Source organism: Heteronotia binoei, chromosome 13, assembly GCF_032191835.1.
Source record: "Heteronotia binoei isolate CCM8104 ecotype False Entrance Well chromosome 13, APGP_CSIRO_Hbin_v1, whole genome shotgun sequence".
NCBI lineage: Eukaryota > Metazoa > Chordata > Lepidosauria > Squamata > Gekkonidae > Heteronotia > Heteronotia binoei.
In genome coordinates, this window is record NC_083235.1 from 66534238 (window position 1) to 66553475 (window position 19238).

At 45.1% G+C, this 19238-nt stretch overlaps 2 protein-coding genes across 3 annotated transcripts in view; one reads left to right on the forward strand and one right to left on the reverse strand.

Annotated features, from left to right (window-relative positions):
• Positions 1 to 9487, forward strand: part of TMEM104 (transmembrane protein 104) — a 495754-nt gene extending 486267 nt beyond the window's left edge. For both annotated transcript variants that reach the window (XR_009556101.1, XR_009556102.1), the window contains exon 10: positions 9470 to 9487. The gene's annotated coding sequence lies outside the window, so the exon portion shown is untranslated. The remainder of the gene's footprint in view (positions 1 to 9469) is intronic.
• On the reverse strand, positions 748 to 16867 carry FADS6 (fatty acid desaturase 6). The gene is made up of 6 exons (XM_060251933.1): positions 15908 to 16867; positions 13578 to 13744; positions 5024 to 5204; positions 3033 to 3220; positions 2273 to 2452; positions 748 to 1293 (listed from the first exon to the last, which is right to left on the reverse strand). Exons 1-6 carry the CDS (start codon positions 16401 to 16403, stop codon positions 1144 to 1146), a joined length of 1362 nt encoding a protein of 453 aa, XP_060107916.1. The 5' UTR covers positions 16404 to 16867; the 3' UTR covers positions 748 to 1143.
• Between the last annotated feature and the right edge of the window lie 2371 nt (positions 16868 to 19238).

The window sequence follows — 19238 nt, forward strand, 5'->3', positions numbered from 1 at the left end:
TTCAGTCATCCTCCCTTCCAGCTCTCCCTATGCCAGTCACCTCATGGCAATGCCAGGGACCATGAAGGTTTTCAAGGCAAGAGGTGTGCACAGGCCGTTTGCCATTGCCTTGCTTTGCATAGCAACCCCAGTTTTCCTTGGCAGTCTCCTATCCAAGTACTAACCCTGCTTAGCCTCTATCCTCTGGCAAGATCAGGCTATTCAGCCTGCTACATGGGATGAGCCGTTGTTATTCTCCACTCTTCCAACCCCTATACAGCTCCATAACAAGTTCCACACAAGCAGCAGTCCTCGTCTTAGACTTCCTTTGCAGTGCTGGTCTAATAATCTACAATTAACGGAGACTATACGTCCCTGGCCTTATGTGACTTTTATATTTAACTTTTGCAGGAAGGCAAAATTTTCTACATGGGAAAGATCGAAGCGCATTCGTCAGAAAAAGAAACCATCCGCAGCGGTCTCAGGCATAACTTACTGATATGATCTAGCGTAACTTGTCAAGAAATCCCTGAGTTATACTGTGCACACAGGATTCAGTGAGAGCCTGATCATTTGCTGCTTTTTTCTCTCGCAGAAATAACTTCTATGTGCATATATCCCTGTAGCATGAGAGCGATGCCGTTTTCTTTCTCCATTATAGATTCTCAGATCGGTAAGCCGTAACCTACCTTTCTATTGCATGGAGGAAATAAAAGCCACCACCCCCCCCCCCCCGTATAGTTCTTAAATATTTTACACGAGACAAGTATTTTCCTATCTGGAAATTATCTTGGCAAAAAACAAAACATATGAAACAGCCCTTATAATTCCCTCCCCGCGGTTTCAAAATAGCGGAAGGAACACATTAAGTGTGTTGAGGTGCAACGTTAAAACAGAGCAGCAAAGAAATAGAAGCTGTTGAATATTTCTCTCTTGATGCTATAGTATTGGAGCTACCAATTTGCCATTCCAACCATCATGTAGTAGCTGGAGTTCCTTAGTGTTGCATTGCTTCTGGTTTGATCAACTGGAAGGTTTTTCAATACATGCTGGTTTTCTCCTTAATCCCTTGATTAAGTCCTAAATTGGGTTCTAAATTCCTTGATCCTAAGAACAAACGTTCTTGCCTTGCGGCTATCCTTGCTTGGCACCCCAAAGGTGCCGTCACTGTATTCCAACAAGTTCTGTAATAGGTGGTGCATGGACCATCAGTTCCTCATATTTGTTCAGGAACAACGTCAAGCGGGATAGATAAGAATCCTCATTATAAGGCAGGTTTTTTTCTTTCAAGTACTGAGAAACAATTGGCTTGATCTAAAAAAGGAAATGCAACGTTAGCATATTGTGGCATGTAATTACTAATATTATTAGGGTTTGTAGAATCTTTCGGGATCAAGTGCCGTGTTCTACTGGAGAAAGTTTTCCTTCCAGACGTTTCGTTCTCAGCTGCAGAGAACATCCTCAGTGGCGTTGCAGCCGGAGTAGGCGCTCTGACCTTCTTGGCTGCTGTGCATTGAGTGGGGCCAGGGCTGCTGGAGAGCTGCTATTTCTAGGCTGGAGGGGGTGTGATGAAAGGGCAATTGGTTTGTGGATGTGGTTTGTGGATGTGCCCATTTTTGGTGGGGCTTCCTGGAAGGGTAGTGATAAGGACTACCCTTCCAGGAAGCCCCACCAAACAATGGGCACATCCACAAACCAATTGCCCTTTCATCACACCCCCTCCAGCCTAGAAATAGCAGCTCTCCAGCAGCCCTGGCCCCACTCAATGCACAGCAGCCAAGAAGGTCAGAGCGCCTGCTCCGGCTGCAACGCCACTGAGGATGTTCTCCGCAGCTGAGAACGAAACGTCTGGAAGGAAAACTTTCTCCAGTAGAATATGGCACTTGATCCCGAAAGATTCTACAAACCCTAATGATGTTACCAGCCGTGAAAACCTGAAATCTTTGATAATTACTAATATTTACTACCATTTTGGTCACACACTCCCCCCCCCCCCCGATCCATTCAAGCCCGGCTTGGTGTGTGCTAACTGCAGAGGCACAAGTGGATGAGCTACATTTCAGACAACAGGACTTGACAGCTGGCCATGGGGTGGGGTGGGGGGGGGTAATACCTGTGGCTTTGGTCAAATCCTCTGTATTTCTCTGGAAGCAGTCCCAGCTCCAAAACTATAGTACTTTCCAACTCTAGGAATATGGTTTTTTTGGCATGATTGTTAATTATGTACCCTTCCCCCTGAGTGTACATGAATGCCCCCCTCTCGTTTTCCTTTCATCACTACTCAGCATCATACCTTCAGGCACATGTTATCAGAAAGTGTTGGGAAGAGGTGATGCTCCACGTGGCAGCTGATGAGTGAGTGGCCGAAGGACCAGTCCAACAGTGCATTTCGAGGCAAGTTCAGAACGCCGCAGCTCATCATGTGAATCCGTTTTGGTTTCTTATCAGGGGCGAACATTGAGAGGCCAATATGCTGCAAGAAAAGAGAGAGAAAACACACAACAAAGTTGCTCTTTTTGGATCTTTGCTTCAAAGTCATAGAGCCAAAATTTCCGACTGGAAGAATGACAGTCAAGGAGAAAGTAGGAAATGAATAATGTCTGCCCATTTCCCCAAATCCTTTGTTGATACTGACCATACTCTTTAAAGAGGAAATAGTGATCCACACAAAAAGAACAGGCTAGTACCTTTGGAAGAAATACACCAATTATTCACTGTTTACCTGAAGGATCAGCCCTATGCTGATATATCACCAAGTGCCCTGGTGAGGAGCACGCTACCCATGTGTTGCTTCCTGCCCCCCTTAAAAATATTTTTAAGCATCTGGCTTGTTTATCCATTTAAATTATTATTCAATGCCTTTATTGTTGCTTTTTCAAAGCCAATCTATTTTTTTTTTTAAAAAAAACCACCCTTAAAAACAGCCCTGGAATATAGGGATGGAAAGTGGCTTTATAGTTGCCCCAAAGACCGGCCAATCCATACTATTCACAGCAGCTAATCGATATTTCCAGCTTGTGCTGGAAACAGGAAGAACCCTTTTACAGCCTTACCTGGAAGATGTTAACATGGATGTAAGGATGGGCGAGTAAAGATCGAGTGAGCAGCATACAGCTGAGAGCAGACCACGCAGACTGGAACTCTGAGATATTGAGCAGGAGCCAGTAATGGGAGTATAGGCCAAGAAAGATGCAGCAAACAGTCCGGATGGCTGTTTTTAATCCAACTTCTTTAAGTAAGCCTATGGAAACAATAGGGGCAGAGTTACGGTCAGGACTGAGGACAGTAGGCCAAGAGAGTTGGGGAGAGAAACACAAGCCACACACCATAAAGTGTAACATGTGAGGGAAAAGCTATGGGTCAGATCAATACTACTACTCAGTGGCCTCACCGCTCTCCTGTTCTTCTGCCTTGTGCGAGGAGCAGGAAATTTGGTACCCTTGCTATCTATGCATGCACGCCACTAGCTTCAGTTTTTGCCAAAATGCAACAAAAATGGTGGCTCCGCAGGGTATTGTGACCCACCTGAGATTGCTAACCCAGAATATGAAAACTGCTACCTTAGAAGATAACAACCTTTTTCGCACACAGCTCACCTCGCAGTCACAATCCTGTTCCCTCCGCAGAGTCTGTCGGATTTCCCACCATCTGCGCCGGAGTTACAGGAAGTGCCGCGGCTTTTGCGTAGCAAACGTAAACTGGGTTTTAGCGGTTTACGTTTGCTACGCAAAAGCTGCGGCACTTCCTGTAACTTCGGCGCAGATGGTGGGAAATCCGACCAGACGCTGCGGAGGGAACAGGATTGTGACTGCGAGGTGAGCTGTGTGCGAAAACGGTCAACATTTTGAAATACTTTTCATTGACCGAGAAAGCGGAACGCTTCTTTTATGGCAAATGTCAGGGGGTTTTGTATGTTGCCAGATTATCTTGGTCATTGATTGTTATTCTACTCACAGATCCTAATGTCTATTAGCTAAATAATCAATAAGAATTTATTTTAAAACAGAACAAAGAATCGTGCTGTTAATCTAAAAACTAAAGACAGCTGTGGATACTACTCTAATACAAAATGGCCATTAATTTTTTTTTTTGCTTGAAAATCAGGAGATACCGATGTTGGATAGCATTAAGTTATTTTGCAAGAAAACTACCTTGGGTAGGATGCAATTCCAGGTTTTGGTTTGCACAAGTCCCGACAGATCCTCATATTTAATTTCAGGAAAATTTACCCACAAATCAGATTGGCTACCAGTCCCAAGTGCATTTCCCCTCATCTAGTGCTATGGATTGATTTGCTTACTTCAGAGATCTGAAGCTATTCTGTGCGGGCACTTTTGTTTGCTTTTTGCACACAGTAGGTTGATTTGGGAAGGGCTTGGTGGGAGGATGCAGAGGCGTCACTAGGGTGGGTTGCACCCTGGGGTGTAACTGATTCAAGTCACCCCCCCCACATTGGGCATCACCCCTTTTTGGAGGGCTGCGTCACCCCCTCCGCACACAACCCCGCCCACTTCACATGGCCCCTCCCTCATCCACCCTCTGGTCACATGACCAGCCCCCGTAATCCAAGATACCAGTTTTGCAGCATTTAAGTTTCCCCCACTCACCCACACGCTTTTAGCTGAGCCGGCGGCAGCGCGGCCCCGGTTTCAGAATCCCGGCCAGCCCACACACAGCAGCAGCGTTCTAGTCCCAGGGCCAGCCCCTTCCTGTTGGGGGGGGTCATGGGTCAGTGTCTGGGGCCAATGAGAATGCTCTGGGGGAGGGCCGATGGCCCCCTTGGCCCCGCCCTAGTGACGCCGCTGGGAGGATGAATCTTGCCTTGGGGCGGATATTTGGATGGATTAGATAACCTTTAGGGTCTTTCTCATTCTTCCACATCAAATAATAAAAAAAAACCCGGTTCGCACAGCGAATGATGATAGAAAATAGTTGTAATGAATTAATGAGAAACGAATTGAATGAGAGTATTCTGCATTTAGGTTCTTAGCATTACCTAGGGTCTAGCTGATTTGCAAAACACCAATAGAGGAAAGCAACATACCAATTGCCACTAAAGGAGTGAGAACAGGTACTGCTATGGGTGCAATGAACATGTAGACATAACGGTTCAGGAAAGGAAGCTTCCACGTACTAGAATCCCCCAGACCAATGACATTTGTGTAGCCGTGGTGCAGCTTCACATGGTTGTAGGACCCCTGTTCTGCCGTGAATGCTGAGCAAACCTGGAACAGAGAAGGTTTTGGGAAAGGGACACTGTCAGCACGTGCATACAGAATGTAGATGGAGGATTCACAAAACTGAAAATAGTAGCGTGCGCACAGACAGTGATTAAAAAAAAAAAAGCGTTCTGAATATTCTCTGAGCTCTCTTGCTACCGTAGCATACATGTGACCTTATGGCTGTGTAGCGCATCAATGAATCTAATGTCGGTGTCTCCTCCAGTCACTGGCCAATCTCATCCTTGTGCCCCACCCCCACCCCGTTATTAGAAAAGGTCTCTTCTATTGCAGGCTCTAGGATGCAGAACACTTCTTTCCCAGTAGCAGCTGTAGGCTTCCCAATCCCCAGGTCCCAGCGGGGGATCCCCTGGTTTTACAGGCTTCCCCCCTCCCCCAGCCAGCTGGCCGGAGGGGGAGGCCCCGCCCCCAGAGCCATCATGCACCTCCATGAACGATTCCCATAGGGAATGATGGGGAATTGATCCGCGGGTATCGGGGGCTCTGGGGGGGGGCTGTTTTTTGAGATAGAGGCACCAAATTTTCAGTACAGCATCTAGTGCCTCTCCCCAAAATACCTCCCAAGTTTCAAAAAGATTGGACCAGAGGGTCCAATTCTATGAGCCCCAAAAGAAGGTGCCCCTATCCTTCATTATTTCCTATGGAAGGAAGGCATTTAAAAATTTGTGCAGTCCCTTTAAATGTGATGGCCAGAACTCCCTTTGGAGTTCAATTATGCTTGTCACACCCTTGCTCTCGGCTCCGCCCCCAATGTCTCCTGGCTCCACCCCCAAAGACTCCTGGCTCCACCCCCAGTCCCCAGATATTTCTTAAATTGGACTTGGCAACCCTAAGCATCAGGTAAAGAAGGAAGCAGGAAAGTGAACGAAGGGGCAAGCAAGCAGAGGAAGGAACCACCCTGCAGCCAAGTTCTTTCCCTGCTTGCTTTCCTGTCACCCTGCCGCCACCACTGCTGGGAAGGTGAGTGTCCCACAGGCAAGTGTTTGCACTTGTTGCCTTGGTGCCAGCCTCTCCAGGGAAAGAAAGCTACTCTCAGCCTGAGATGCAAGTGGCACAATCTTCTTCCCTCTCAAGAAGTCAGCTGCCGAGCACTGGATTTTCCAACAGGAGGAAGGATAAGAAGGAAGAGAAGAAGAAGATATTGGATTTATATCCCGCCCTCCACTCCGAAGAGTCTCAGAGCGGCTCACAATCTCCTTTACCTTCCTCCCCCACAGCAGACACCCTGTGAGGTGGGTGGGGCTGGTGAGGGCTCTCACAGCAGCTGCCCTTTCAAGGACAACCTCTGCCAGAGCTATGGCTGACCCGAGGCCATTTCAGCAGGTGCAAGTGGGAAATCAAACCCAGTTCTCCCCCCACAACAGACACCCTGTGAGGTGGGTGGGGCTGGAGAGGGCTCTCCCAGCAGCTGCCCTTTCAAGGACAACCTCTGCCAGAGCTATGGCTGACCCGAGGCCATTCCAGCAGGTGCAAGTGGAGGAGTGGGGAATCAAACCCGCTTCTCCCAGATAAGAGTCCGCACACTTCACCACTACACCAAACTGGCAGTGATAGAGTGGCCAGCCAGTGCTTGTAGTATAGACTAACATGCAATTTGCTGAAATGCTACAACCATACGTACATTTTAAAAACCCTCAAAATGCGTTCACAGGCAGCACGGCAAGCCTCTTTTTAAAGTCTTCCTGTTTTCTTCCTCACAATACTTTCCCCACTACAATGACCCTACGCATGCTTACTTGGGAGTAAATTCAACTTAAATAAATGAGACTGCTTATGAGGGTAGTTTTAGAGCAATGACCTTAGGCTGTAAATCCTCAATTTGTTTAAGCCACAGCAGATCCAAATGGGACTATGTTAATGTGCGTATTTTAACAACCGTCCCCTGAAAATCTCAATAACGTATCCAGGGAGAAGGTTTGTCAGTTTGTAGTGATTAAAGGTCAAAAAGTGCTTTACACGCGCAGGGGTCATTCCATAGGAAAAGAGGTGTCAGAGCTTATTAGCACAACTCATTTGCATAACTCATTTGCATATGCCCCACCCCCCGACATCACTGGAAGGGGTACTACATTATATCCGCTCAGCATCTCCCCTAAAAGGCGTCTTGAATTAGAATTGTCCTAATAAAACCTTACTCCCATCATACTTTTTAAATGACCTTCTCCTTTGTGGCCACAGTGGCATGAAGAAGATTCCCATCTGTCTGCTTGATATGTTTTGGTTCCCATTTCTCAGGGAGGTTGAACAATGGAGCCCAAAAGCAAGGGTTTTTTTGGGGGGGGGGGGTAAGAAAGAAAAAGCACAATAAAATTATTAGGAAGGGAATTGAAAACAAATCAGCCAGTATCATAATGCCTCTGTATAAATCGATGGTGAGGTCTCATTTGGATTACTGTGTGCAGTTCTGGTCGCCGCACCTCAAAAAGGATATTATAGCATTGGAGAAAGTTCAGAAAAGGGCAACTAAAATGATTAAAGGGCTGGAACACCTTCCCTATGAAGAAAGGTTGAAACGCTTAGGGCTCTTTAGCTTGGAGAAACGTCGACTGAGGGGTGACATGATAGAAGTTTACAAGATAATGCATGGGATGGAGAAAGTAGAGAAAGAAGTACTTTTCTCCCTTTCTCACAATACAAGAACTCGTGGGCATTCGATGAAATTGCTGAGCAGACAGGTTAAAACGGATAAAAGGAAGTACTTCTTCACCCAAAGGGTGATTAACATGTGGAATTCACTGCCACAGGAGGTGGTGGCGTCCACAAGCATAGCCACCTTCAAGAAGGGGTTAGATAAAAATATGGAGCAGAGGTCCATCAGTGGCTATTAGCCACAGTGTGTATGTGTGTGTGTATATATATATTTGGTCACCGTGTGACACAGAATGTTGGACTGGATGGGCCATTGGCCTGATCTAACATGGCTTCTCTTATGTTCTTATGTTCTTATGTTCTTAAAATCTGGAGCTTCTGGAGCTTCAGTCCTATGAGCTCCTGCCCAAAATGAGTAACCATAGCCTCAGTCCTTTTAGCCCTGGGAGCGGAGCGGCAACAGGAAGAGATGCCTAACCCTTTCCTCATCCATTTTATCGGCTCCAAATTGTCCTGCGAGCCTGAAATGAAGGTTTGTGCAAACAAACATTTCATACCAGTGTGCACAGGGAAGTTATTTTCTGATAAGCCCTGAACAAAATCAGTCTGATGCTAATTAAATGCCTTAGTATTGCATCCACACATAACTCAACAGATTGCAAAATACTCAGCTTTAATCTTTGCTTAAGAGCATATGATTGTCTTTGCCTATAAGTGATGTCAGAAGTTGCCATGTCCCACTTGCATAGCTCCTGGGGTTTGTTTGGTTTTTTTGGGGTGGAGGCCTGGCAACTAGGGTTGCCACTTGCCAGGTGGTGGCTAGAGATCTACCGAAATTACAATGGAGATCAGTTTACCTGGAGAAAATTGCCACTTTGGAAGGCAGACTCTGGCATTATACCCCCCTCGAAGTCTCTCCGCTCCCCAAACGCCACCATCCTCAGGCTCCGCCCACAAAGTCTCCAGATATTTCCCAACCCGGAGCTGGCAACCCTAACCCCAGGAAAAAACATGGGCCCGTGGAGCTGCAAGACCATGGCCAGAAGTCATTTGTCACCACAGTCATGTGACAGAAGGAAGAGCAAATCTCTGAACCTGGATGGGTGTAAAGTAATCTTCCCTGTCACTGAGGGACACTGCCCTACTGTTTAGCTGCTCCTCTCGGCAAGGCTGCATGGAATTGTGTCAAGTAGAAAACCGCTGAAGGAACAATTTATATATGCAAGCAATTGCTGTATATATTTTACAATTTGAACCAGTGTATACAAATTCAACATCACTTTTCTCTTTCTTCCCTCCCCAAAATAAAGCCCATAACACAGTCAGTAATATATCCTGAAATTCTTTCTGAAAGAGGAATCAAGAAATCTTTGCAGCCTTCATAAGATGCCCCATCTACATTCCAAGATGTTTCAATTCTGGTCTTCTTCAGTTATCAGGCTGTTAAATTGGAACCTAATTTCAACAACTTCTCATACAAACACAAGGTTCATAGCTATACAACAGAATCAATGGGTTCTTCAAAGGAAAGAATTTCAGGACACATTATTGACCGTGTTATAGACTTTATTTTTTGGAGGGAAGAAAGAGAAAAGTTTTGTTGAATTTGTATACACTGGTTGAAATTGTAAAATACATAATTGCTTGAGTATGTAAATCAGGGGTGTCAAACAAGCAGTTCAGGGGCCAAATTAGGCCTCTGGAAGGCTGCTATCAGCGCTCTGAGCGATTGCCTGTCATCTGCTTCCTTCTTTCTTTATTTTGCTTCCTTCTGCATAACAGCTTGCTTTGCAAGTCTTGCTCAATTGCACAGAAGCTGCAGAACAAAACCTCTATTTTTTCCATTGGCTGAGACTCTTCCCTTGGGGAGGAATAGCTTGCTTTGCCAGGCTCTCTCAATCGCACAGAAGATCTACTGAGCCAAGCCTCTCTTCCTTCTATTGACTCCACCCCCCCCCCAAGTCCCTGGGGAAGGAAGAAAAGAGCCAGAGCTTTCTTTGCACAGTTCCCTGGGTTCCATGGGAGAAATACAAAGAAAGCAACTTTAAGACCAATTAGTGCTAACGTTTTAAGCATGTTTTAAGTTTTAAAAAAAATTGTGTTTCTGTTCTTTATAAAATGTATATCTCTGCTACATAATCTTAAATAGGTACACACATGGCCTGGCCCAACATGGCTCAGCCTAACCTGATATGGCCCAGGCCAACAAAGTCTCTTTTATGGAAGATACGGCCCTCATAACAAATGAGTTCGACACCTCTGATATAAATTGTTCCTTCAGCGGTTTTCTATTTGACTGCTCTAACTAGGGTTGCCAAGTCCAATTCAAGAAATATCTGGGGACTTTGGGGGTGGAGCCAGGAGACATTAGGGGTGGAGCCAAGATCAAGGCTGTGACAAGCATCATTGAACTCCAAAGGGAGTTCTGGCCATCACATTGAAAGGGATGGCACACCTTTTCAATGTCCTCCTTTCATAGGAAATAATGAAGGATAGGGGCACCTTCTTTGGGGGCTCATAGAATTGGACCCACTGGTGCAATCTTTTTGAAACTTGGAGGGTATTTTGTGGAGAGGCACTAGATACTATACTGAAAATTTGGTGCCTCTACCCCAAAAAATAGCCCCCCCAGAGCCCCAGATACCCGCAGATCAATTCTCCATTATTTTCTATGGGAATAAATCTCCATAGGGAATATTAGAGTTCCCAGCAGACATTTCCCTCCCCTCCCCCGCTTTCTGATGACCCTGAAGCAGGCGGAGGGTCTCCAAACCGGGGGATCCCCTGCTCCCACCTGGGGATTGGCAACCCTAGCTCTAACACTGAAACCTCTTTTTTGTCCACGGAATTCTGTGGCATCCTTCATCTATCTATGTGCGCTAGCAGAGGAAGGAAGGTAGAAAGAAAGGGAGGGAGGGGGAGAGAGAGAGAGAGAGGATCAGGCAGAGCCTGGTCTGTGACATGGAGACTACAGTAGGATTGTCCTGTTGACAAAGGTTATATTTCAGATATCCCCAATTTATTTCTGACATCTGAAATACCAGCTTTAATTTAGTGCAGATATCCAGGAAGATTAGCAAGACTTTCCAAACTATTTCTGAAATCAGATTCAGGGAGCTTGCTTATATCCACAAGAATCAGAGATGTCCAACTTTAGAAGAAGAAGAAGAAGAAGAAGATGAAGAAGATATTGGATTTATATCCCGCCCGCCACTCCGAAGAGTCTCAGAGCGGCTCACAATCTCCTTTCCCTTCCTCCCCCACAACAGACACCCTGTGAGGTAGATGAAGATATTGGATTTATATCCTGCCCTCCACTCCGAAGAGTCTCAGAGCGGCTCACAATCTCCTTTCCCTTCCTCCCCCACAACAGACACCCTGTGAGGTAGATGAAGATATTGGATTTATATCCCGCCCTCCACTCCGAAGAGTCTCAGAGCGGCTCACAATCTCCTTTCCCTTCTTCCCCCACAACAGACACCCTGTGAGGTGGGTGGGGCTGGAGAGGGCTCTCCCAGCAGCTGCCCTTTCAAGGACAACCTCTGCCAGGGCTATGGCTGACCCAAGGCCATTCCAGCAGGTGCAAGTGGAGGAGTGGGGAATCAAACCCGGTTCTCCCAGATAAGAGTCCGCACACTTAACCACTACACCAAACAGGATCCAAACAGAAGGCATGGCATTATTTATTTGGTTACAAATCTCCTCCCTGTCTTTCTGTCCTATCAGGCCACCACAGCGACTGACAGTTAAGACAAGCATGATAAAAGCACACCATAAAAATCAGTAAAGCCAGAACTAAGAGACATATTATTGAAGCACAGGAAAACAGTAATTAAAGCATTAGTGAAGGCGGGAAGATTTGGTCTCTGTATTGTGATTGCATAGTATTTATAGGAACTGCAAATGGTAGATCTTATGCACTACAATGAACCCTATAATAAAACAGAACAGAAGGAGAACACAAACTGGCAAAAGAAATAACAGAGAAACAACTGTGTTCTAAGATGCTAAAGAATCTCAATGTGTGTGTGTGTGGGTGTGTTCATATATACACAGCCAAGCTTGAAGCAAGGAAAGGTGTTACCCAAATTTAAGATACTAAGAGCTATGCCAGTTGGAATTGTGACGCCCAGACCTCGATGAGTGAGACTTTTTTCTGAATTCATTTCCTGAAGAAGGGATCGACCTTGAAATGTTGGACTTTATCTGGAAGCCGCGTTGAAGTCTTCATCATCATTAAGATTTGCATACCTTTGTTCTGGAACAGACCCTCCGCTTTACAAACTTCTTACACAGCATTGCTGAGACTTTCACTTTCAACTTTGTACGTTTAAATTAGGAGGTGTCTTTGTAAATTACTATTTTAGTTACCAGTAGGACTTTTGTATGAAGCCAATGAGCGATTAAAGCTACGTTGGTATGTGTTATGAGTTTTGGCTATGAATATACTCAGAGGTCATTTCATAGCAGGAGCTCCTTTGCATATTAGGCCACACACCCCTGTTGTAGCTAATCCTCCAAGAGCTTCCAAAAAGGAGCCCTGTAAGCTCTTGGAGGATTGGCTACATCAGGGGGTGTGGCCTAATATGCAAAGGAGCTCCTGCTACGAAATGACCCGAGTATACAAATATACAAGCACACACACACACACAGAGATTCTTTAGAGTCTTAGAACACAGTTGTTTCTCTGTTATTTCTTCTATAACATATTCTAGCATCATCCTTTACTACAATCCCATTGCAAAAACCCTGGCAAGATTTTTGGGATGGGCTGTATAATAATTTGGGAATTTGGGGCAATGGCTTTCCACGCAGCAAAATGTTTTCCATCATGTGGGGTAGGGTTTGCAAAATGTATGTTTTACACAAGCCAGTTGGGTCCTATGCATAACGAAATGCAGTCTCACTCATTTCCTGTATCACAAATAGGAGTTACTGGGACTTCCGGGGGAGGAAAATGCCGAGCTGAACTGCTTCTCACATTGGGAGCAGGCTGGAACTTCTGTTCGGGGTAGTGGAAGGCAAATTAATGCCTACTGCCTACTTTTCTCAGTTAGAGATTAGTCCAAAATATATGCACAGGAAACTTTGATGAGATTTACCTTGGCTAAAAGGGAGTCCCGGGGGGGGGGGCTTCTTTGAGGCTTTGAGGGGTCTCAGGGAAGAGTTGCATATTCATCGTCTGCAGAAGTTCTCAGAGTCATTTATTTGACATAAACTCGACAGGATCCTAACCTTCTTGGACATTGCTAAACATTTAAAGCTTTGCAAGACCAGTGGAAACTTGGATAATTGGAAGAAAAGGTACAGATAATTATCAAAGATTTCAGGTTTTCACGGCTGGTAACATCATTAGGGTTTGTAGAATCTTTCGGGCTCAAGTGCCGTGTTCTGCTGGAGAAAGTTTTCCTTCCAGACGTTTCGTTCTCAACTGCGGAGAACATCCTCAGTGGCGTTGCAGCCGGAGCAGGCACTCTGACCGCTCTCAATGCACAGCAGCCAAGAAGGTCAGAGCGCCTGCTCCGGCTGCAACGTCACTGAGGATGTTCTCCGCAGCTGAGAACGAAATGTCTGGAAGGAAAACTTTCTCCAGTAGAACACGGCACTTGATCCTGAAAGATTCTACAAACCCTAATGAGTACAGATAATTGTTTTTCATCCTGGGACTATTTATAGCTTAAAGAGACAAAGTTAAAAGGTGGGAAAAGGAAATTCAGAGAGATTGGAAGAGCTTTCCTGTATCACAAATAGGAGTTACTGAAAACGCACCTCCATGAAGAATATGCCTAATACTTTCCGCCATGACTTGGACTCCACCAGAGAATTGTGGCTGGCCAGGTGGCTCCCCTTCACAGATATTGTGTGATGTGCCACACCGAGGACAACGATGCCCAACAGGAAAGAAAAAACACTGTATGAACGCAGAAGCAAGAACCCTAGGAAAGGAGAGGAAACTTTAGGACTTTATCTTTTTCTTCACAACCCTTATTTTTTTTTCCCTATACCACCAAGAACAATCAACACAGTGGATGCAGAACTATATTTTTCTATTCTACTAATCAGGCCCTCAGGTTTATTTGGGTTCAGTTCAAAGCTAGACGACAGACTGAACTCAAACAGAATAAGAATGCTGTGGAGCTAGGTTGTGCCTACACTTTGGAATCTAATAAAACTTTAATGTTTGAAATAAGCTGTCGATTTTTTTTTTTACACTGACTTGATGAGAATCCCTAAGGAACTTGCTAAATGAGATGACAAGATATATGCAGTCGTTGCCATTTGGGGTCTCTTCCTTGTGGTTTCTGGTTCTTGATGCGCTGCCCTCATGTTGTGAATTACTCCAGCTCTGCCCCACATTATTAGCTGCCAGTGCCAGGAAAGGGGCATGAAACAGGAGGAGACCACCTAACCCATATGAACCTACCCAGCCTCTATAGTTATCTTTGGAGGCCCTGCTTCAGATGCCCCTGCTTGAGGTTAGATGGGTGGCAACCCATGAAAGGGCCTTCTCAGCCATGGCACAGTCTGTTCCTTTCCACCATTGTCTTCCACCAGTGAGTAAAGACTTTTTTGTTTTGTCTGGTATTCTCCCACTGATTTTCACTGACACTTCCTCCCATTCGTGTGTGTGTTTGTGTGTTCTGCTTTAATTGTTTTAATATATTTATACATGTTTTTAAGTGTTTTTTTAGTATTCACTGCCTTGGGGACTCTGGGTAGAATAGCAGCTTAAAATTTTTATAAATAAATGTCATGTTTTATATTGAACGAATGTTATAACGAATGGGGGGAATTGACATGAAACTTGTTCTCAGCTGCAGTCTAGATATGACTTGTTGAGTGGCAATATTTACAATTGCAACATCTGCCATATATATATGTTGAACTATCTGCTGCATCACAGATGAAGAACGAGTTCTCCTACCCCACATCTCAAAGGATTTAATGAAATGTAACACACAATAACATCTTTAATTCCACAGATGGATGTTCCACAGTTTAAATACTTTTTATTGCAGCCTAAGATCACCCAGTGGGGAGATATGACCATGAATTTAATGTATGAATCCCAATCAAATTTTTAATCAAAGAGCGATAAAATCTAACCCACCATTTAATTTGTGAAGAAAATAAAATTGTTTTCCAAAAGTTGTGAGAGGTATGTTTTGTGCTTTGATATCACACCTTGGTTTTGTATAGCATGAGACACCCAATGACGTTAGACTGCGATGCTGTTTCATGCACACGCATGGAAGGCAAAGATCACAGTGACAATCTGCCACTTGAAGAAAATTTTGGGGCAGCACGTTCATTACTTCATGTTCCCATGAATGACACTGCCGTGGAGCATGAAGTTTATTTACTACAGGACAGCACTGACTTTATTGTAATAATAATAATAATTATAATTATAATGCCTGACCATCCATGAGACAATCAGATCTTGCAGCCCAATATACTGAACAACTGTCTACGGAACAGATTTGCTCCCTAAAATACAGGAGCTGATCATCCCTATCTTAAGCAAAACTCACCTGGGGGCAGTGTCTAAATTTTGTAAAATAAATAATTTGGATCTAGATGCTCCAGCAAACACACATGCTTTTAATGGCAATGCTGTTTTTTCTAAACCATTGCAATGTTTGCCTGTGAATACTGTTGCTCAATGCAGTGCCACACACTCATTATGGCTGATTATCCTCAGAGACTTCTGTTCCTACAAGCCTGTAAGAACCCCAGCATCCTGGTTATCAGTACTGTAATCCACACTGGCCATTCCACCCAAGGGAAATTGTTGCCTGTACTAATCGACATTGCAAACCCAAGAATAATTGCCATGCCAAGGTCAGACCAAGGGTCCATCTAGCCCATCTCTCAGTATTAAGGGCAATGAAAAGCAAAATGTAATAGCCAGTCCTTTGTTGGCTTAGTATCTGGTAATCAAATATATAATCCCACACAGCGTTCAAGATCAATAAACCAGAAGGCCTAACAACAGATTTTTCCCATTAATTGTTGATTTCCCTATTAATGCAGAGTGAGAAAACCAGACAGTCACACTCTACAGAGTACCCAAACATCGTAGGCATTCTGCTTACCTACTGGGAGGATGAGAAAGTTCGCGGTGATAATAGCGTCATCAATGCCATGCCTCTCCCACCAGCTGCTTTCCTTCACCACACGCTGCACCATCTCAGAGAGCTCCTCCATCAGGGAATCCTCACACCTCCTCCTCTCTCCAGCAGCTGACATCTCCTTCTCCTTCGTAGCTCTTTTTAATATTACCATTTCATCTCCTTGGGAACTGAGACTTCCATCTTTGTCTAAACCTGAGTAATCTAAGGAGGGCCTCAGGCCTTGTTCTTTTGGAGCGTCATCCTCAGGAGGACCTTCTCCTTCAAAACTATTTGGCGGTCGTATTGTGGCCTCTGCAGTTTCTTGGCTTGGAGTGTCCCCTCGTCCTAATCTATCACCTCCTTCCTGGAAACTGTTTTCCCCTGAGGGTGTACCTTCCCTCCCAGACTGCTTCTGTTCCCTTCTTTCTGGGTTCCATCCCTGGTTCTTCATCAGCATCTCCTCCTGCCTTGGCTCCATCTCCTTGCAGAGCTCAGGACACTGCAGTGTGAGCCAATGACCAAATGCTTCTGCAGGATCAAATAACAAATCAGGCTGTCCCTGAAAAGGCAAAGACAGCAGAGAAATGTAGGTGGCCTTCCCGGCAGAAGTGCCCCAGTGTGCAGTCAGAAATGCTCACTGGGCAACAAGCTCATATTGCTTAGCTCTAGCTTTGAAAAGCTGACTCGGATCCCATTCCTAGACTCTGCCCCTTTACCGCCCTCTCCTTTGTCTGCTTCCTCCATTCCCTGTCTGCTTGCATCTCTATCCCAGGGAGGCTGTGGTCTCGCCCTTGGCTCTGCCTTTCATTAAGAACAGCTTGTGCAGGCAGGAATGGTGCTGCTGCTCTCATCACAGCCGAAGGACATGGGAAGGGCAGCAGTGATGTAAAAAGGAGCACGGAGCTCTGCTGGAGGCAACTTGGAAAAGACACTGAGAAAAAAGAACAGGAAACTGCAGCGAGATCCAGGTATTAAAGGGCCACTGCAGAGTTAAAGCAAAACAGAGAGTCTTCTCTCTATATCTCCACAAGGAGGCCTGGCCCCCGTGCTAACAGGTATTTTTAAATTCTGCCCCTATATTTCTCCTGTATGTTTCCGGTTATTAGATAAAGGGAGATTTGTAAATTAGGATTACTATTGTTTGTGGGCTATTGGATCCAGCAGACTCCTCATTATATAAGCTGACTTCTCCAAATTCACTGCTTCTTCCTTTTTAATACAAACTTAAATCAACGCAAATTGTATTTTCATTCATCTCCCTAAAGACTACCTTTGCCACAATGGGTATTTCATGTAAGCAGGTACCAGTACCAAACAGTTCAAGTTCCTGAGTCCCTGCAAACCATGCTACTTAAAAAAAAATGTTCCCGATACATTTTGAGAAATTATTACTTTATTCCCCTCAGATGTCCCATACCAACAACATGGGCAGAATTTTTTTAAAAAATACAATACAACACAATAAACTTTTAAAGTTGGTGTCCTGGACGTTAGCCATACTGGTAGGGACTTTCACCATTGGCTGTAATGACAGGGTGCCACGAAACTCAGGATAAGATGGAAGCCTGCTGCAATCTAGAAGACTCCCATGAATTCAACCCTTTTCCCACCACTAAATATACTTCCTTGAAAAAAACAACAGCAGCTAGAAGAAGAAGAAGTCTGCAGATTTATACCCCGCCCTTCTCTCTGAATCAGAGACTCGGAGCGGCTTACAATCTCCTATATCTTCTCCCCCCACAACAGACACCCTGTGAGGTGGGTGGGACTGAGAGGACTCTCCCAGAAGCTGCCCTTTCAAGGACAACTCCTAAGAGAGCTATGGCTGACCCAAGGCCATTCCAGCAGCTGTAAGTGGAGGAGTGGGGAATCAAACCCAGTTCTCCCAGATAAGAGTCTGCACACTTAACCACTAACCAAACTGGCTAAATTTGCTATAATGAAAGCCTAACAACAGAACTCCTTGGGAAGGGGTGATTCATCAGAGCTGGCAAAATAGATCACTGCTATAGAGACAGCAGGTAAAACAAAAAAACCCTGCTCCTGTCCCTATACAACCAGGACTATTTTTGTAGGCAAAGCCCAGCAGGAACTCATTTGCATATTTGCATCTCTCACCAGTCAAATGGTGAGAGATACTGTGCCTAGGGCTGCCAAGTCCAATTTAAGAAATATTTGGGGACTTTGGGGTGGGTCCAGGAGACTTTGGGGGTGGAGCCAGGAAGCACTGGGGTGGAGCCAAGATCAAGGCTGTAACAAGCATAATTGAACTCCAAAGGGAGTTCTGGCCAGCCAGCCAGAACTGCATTCCTGTGCGTTCCTACTAAAAAAAAAAAAAAGGCCCTGTATATGTCATGGCACAAGAGAAAGCTTCACTTACTACATTAATTTATTTATTTCACAAGATTTATGTGCTACTTTTCTGCCCAGTTAGGGCCACCATATCTATATTCAGGCTGCTCATAAAGGTACCGAAGCAGCTACACCTCCGGAAACTGTAATTAGAAAACACATCAGGTAGAATAAAATAAGTTGGAAAACAAAGGAAAGGGGGAAAGATGAAAGAGGGGAAGAGGAGTGAAAAGCCAGAGATAAACAGTGGAAACAGTCAAGAAGAAATGGCAAGAGGAAAATACAAGTTGTGCATTTAGGCCACAGATGTTGTCTCCATTCTGTGAGAGAAGAGCAGAGTGTACATATAATAGACACACACTGAAACAATCCAAACTGGTTTGGGAAGCAGGAGACAAGAGTGGGCAGAAGCATCCAGTGTACTACAATGTGACCCAGTCAAATGGTGAGAGATGCTGTGCCGAGGGCTGCCAAGTCCAATTTAAGAAATATCTGGAGACTTTGGGGGTCGAGCCAGGAGACTTTGGGGGTGGAGCCAGGGGACTTTGGGGGGTGGAGCCAGGAGGCATTGGGGTGGAGCCAAGATCAAGGCTGTGACAAGCATAATTGAACTCCAAAGGGAGTTCTGGCCATAACATTTAAAGGGACGACACACCTTTTTCAATGCCTTCCTTCCATAGGAAATAATGAAGGATAGGGGCACCTTCTTTTGCGGCTCATAGAATTGGACCCCCTGGTCCAATCGTTTTGAAACATGGGGAATATTTTGGCGAGAGGCACTAGATGCTGTACTGATTTGGTGCCTCTACCTCAAAAAACAGCCCCCCCAGAGCCCCAGATACCCGCAGATCAATTCTCCATTATTTTCTATGGGAATAAATCTCCATAGGGAATAATAGAGTTCCCAGCAGACATTTCCCTCCCCTCTCCCCGCTTTCTGATGACCCTGAAGCGGGGGGAG

Coding starts and splice junctions, on each gene's coding strand:
- FADS6 (XM_060251933.1), bottom strand. CDS start 16,403: ATGGAGCCAAGGCAGGAGGAGATGCTGATGAAGAACCAGGGATGGAAC. Junction 13,745..15,907: donor CTTTCTCATCCTCCCAGTAG/GTAAGCAGAATG, acceptor CTCCTTTCCTAG/GGTTCTTGCTTCTGCGTTCA. Junction 5,205..13,577: donor TAGGCATATTCTTCATGGAG/GTGCGTTTTCAG, acceptor TCTCTGTTCCAG/GTTTGCTCAGCATTCACGGC.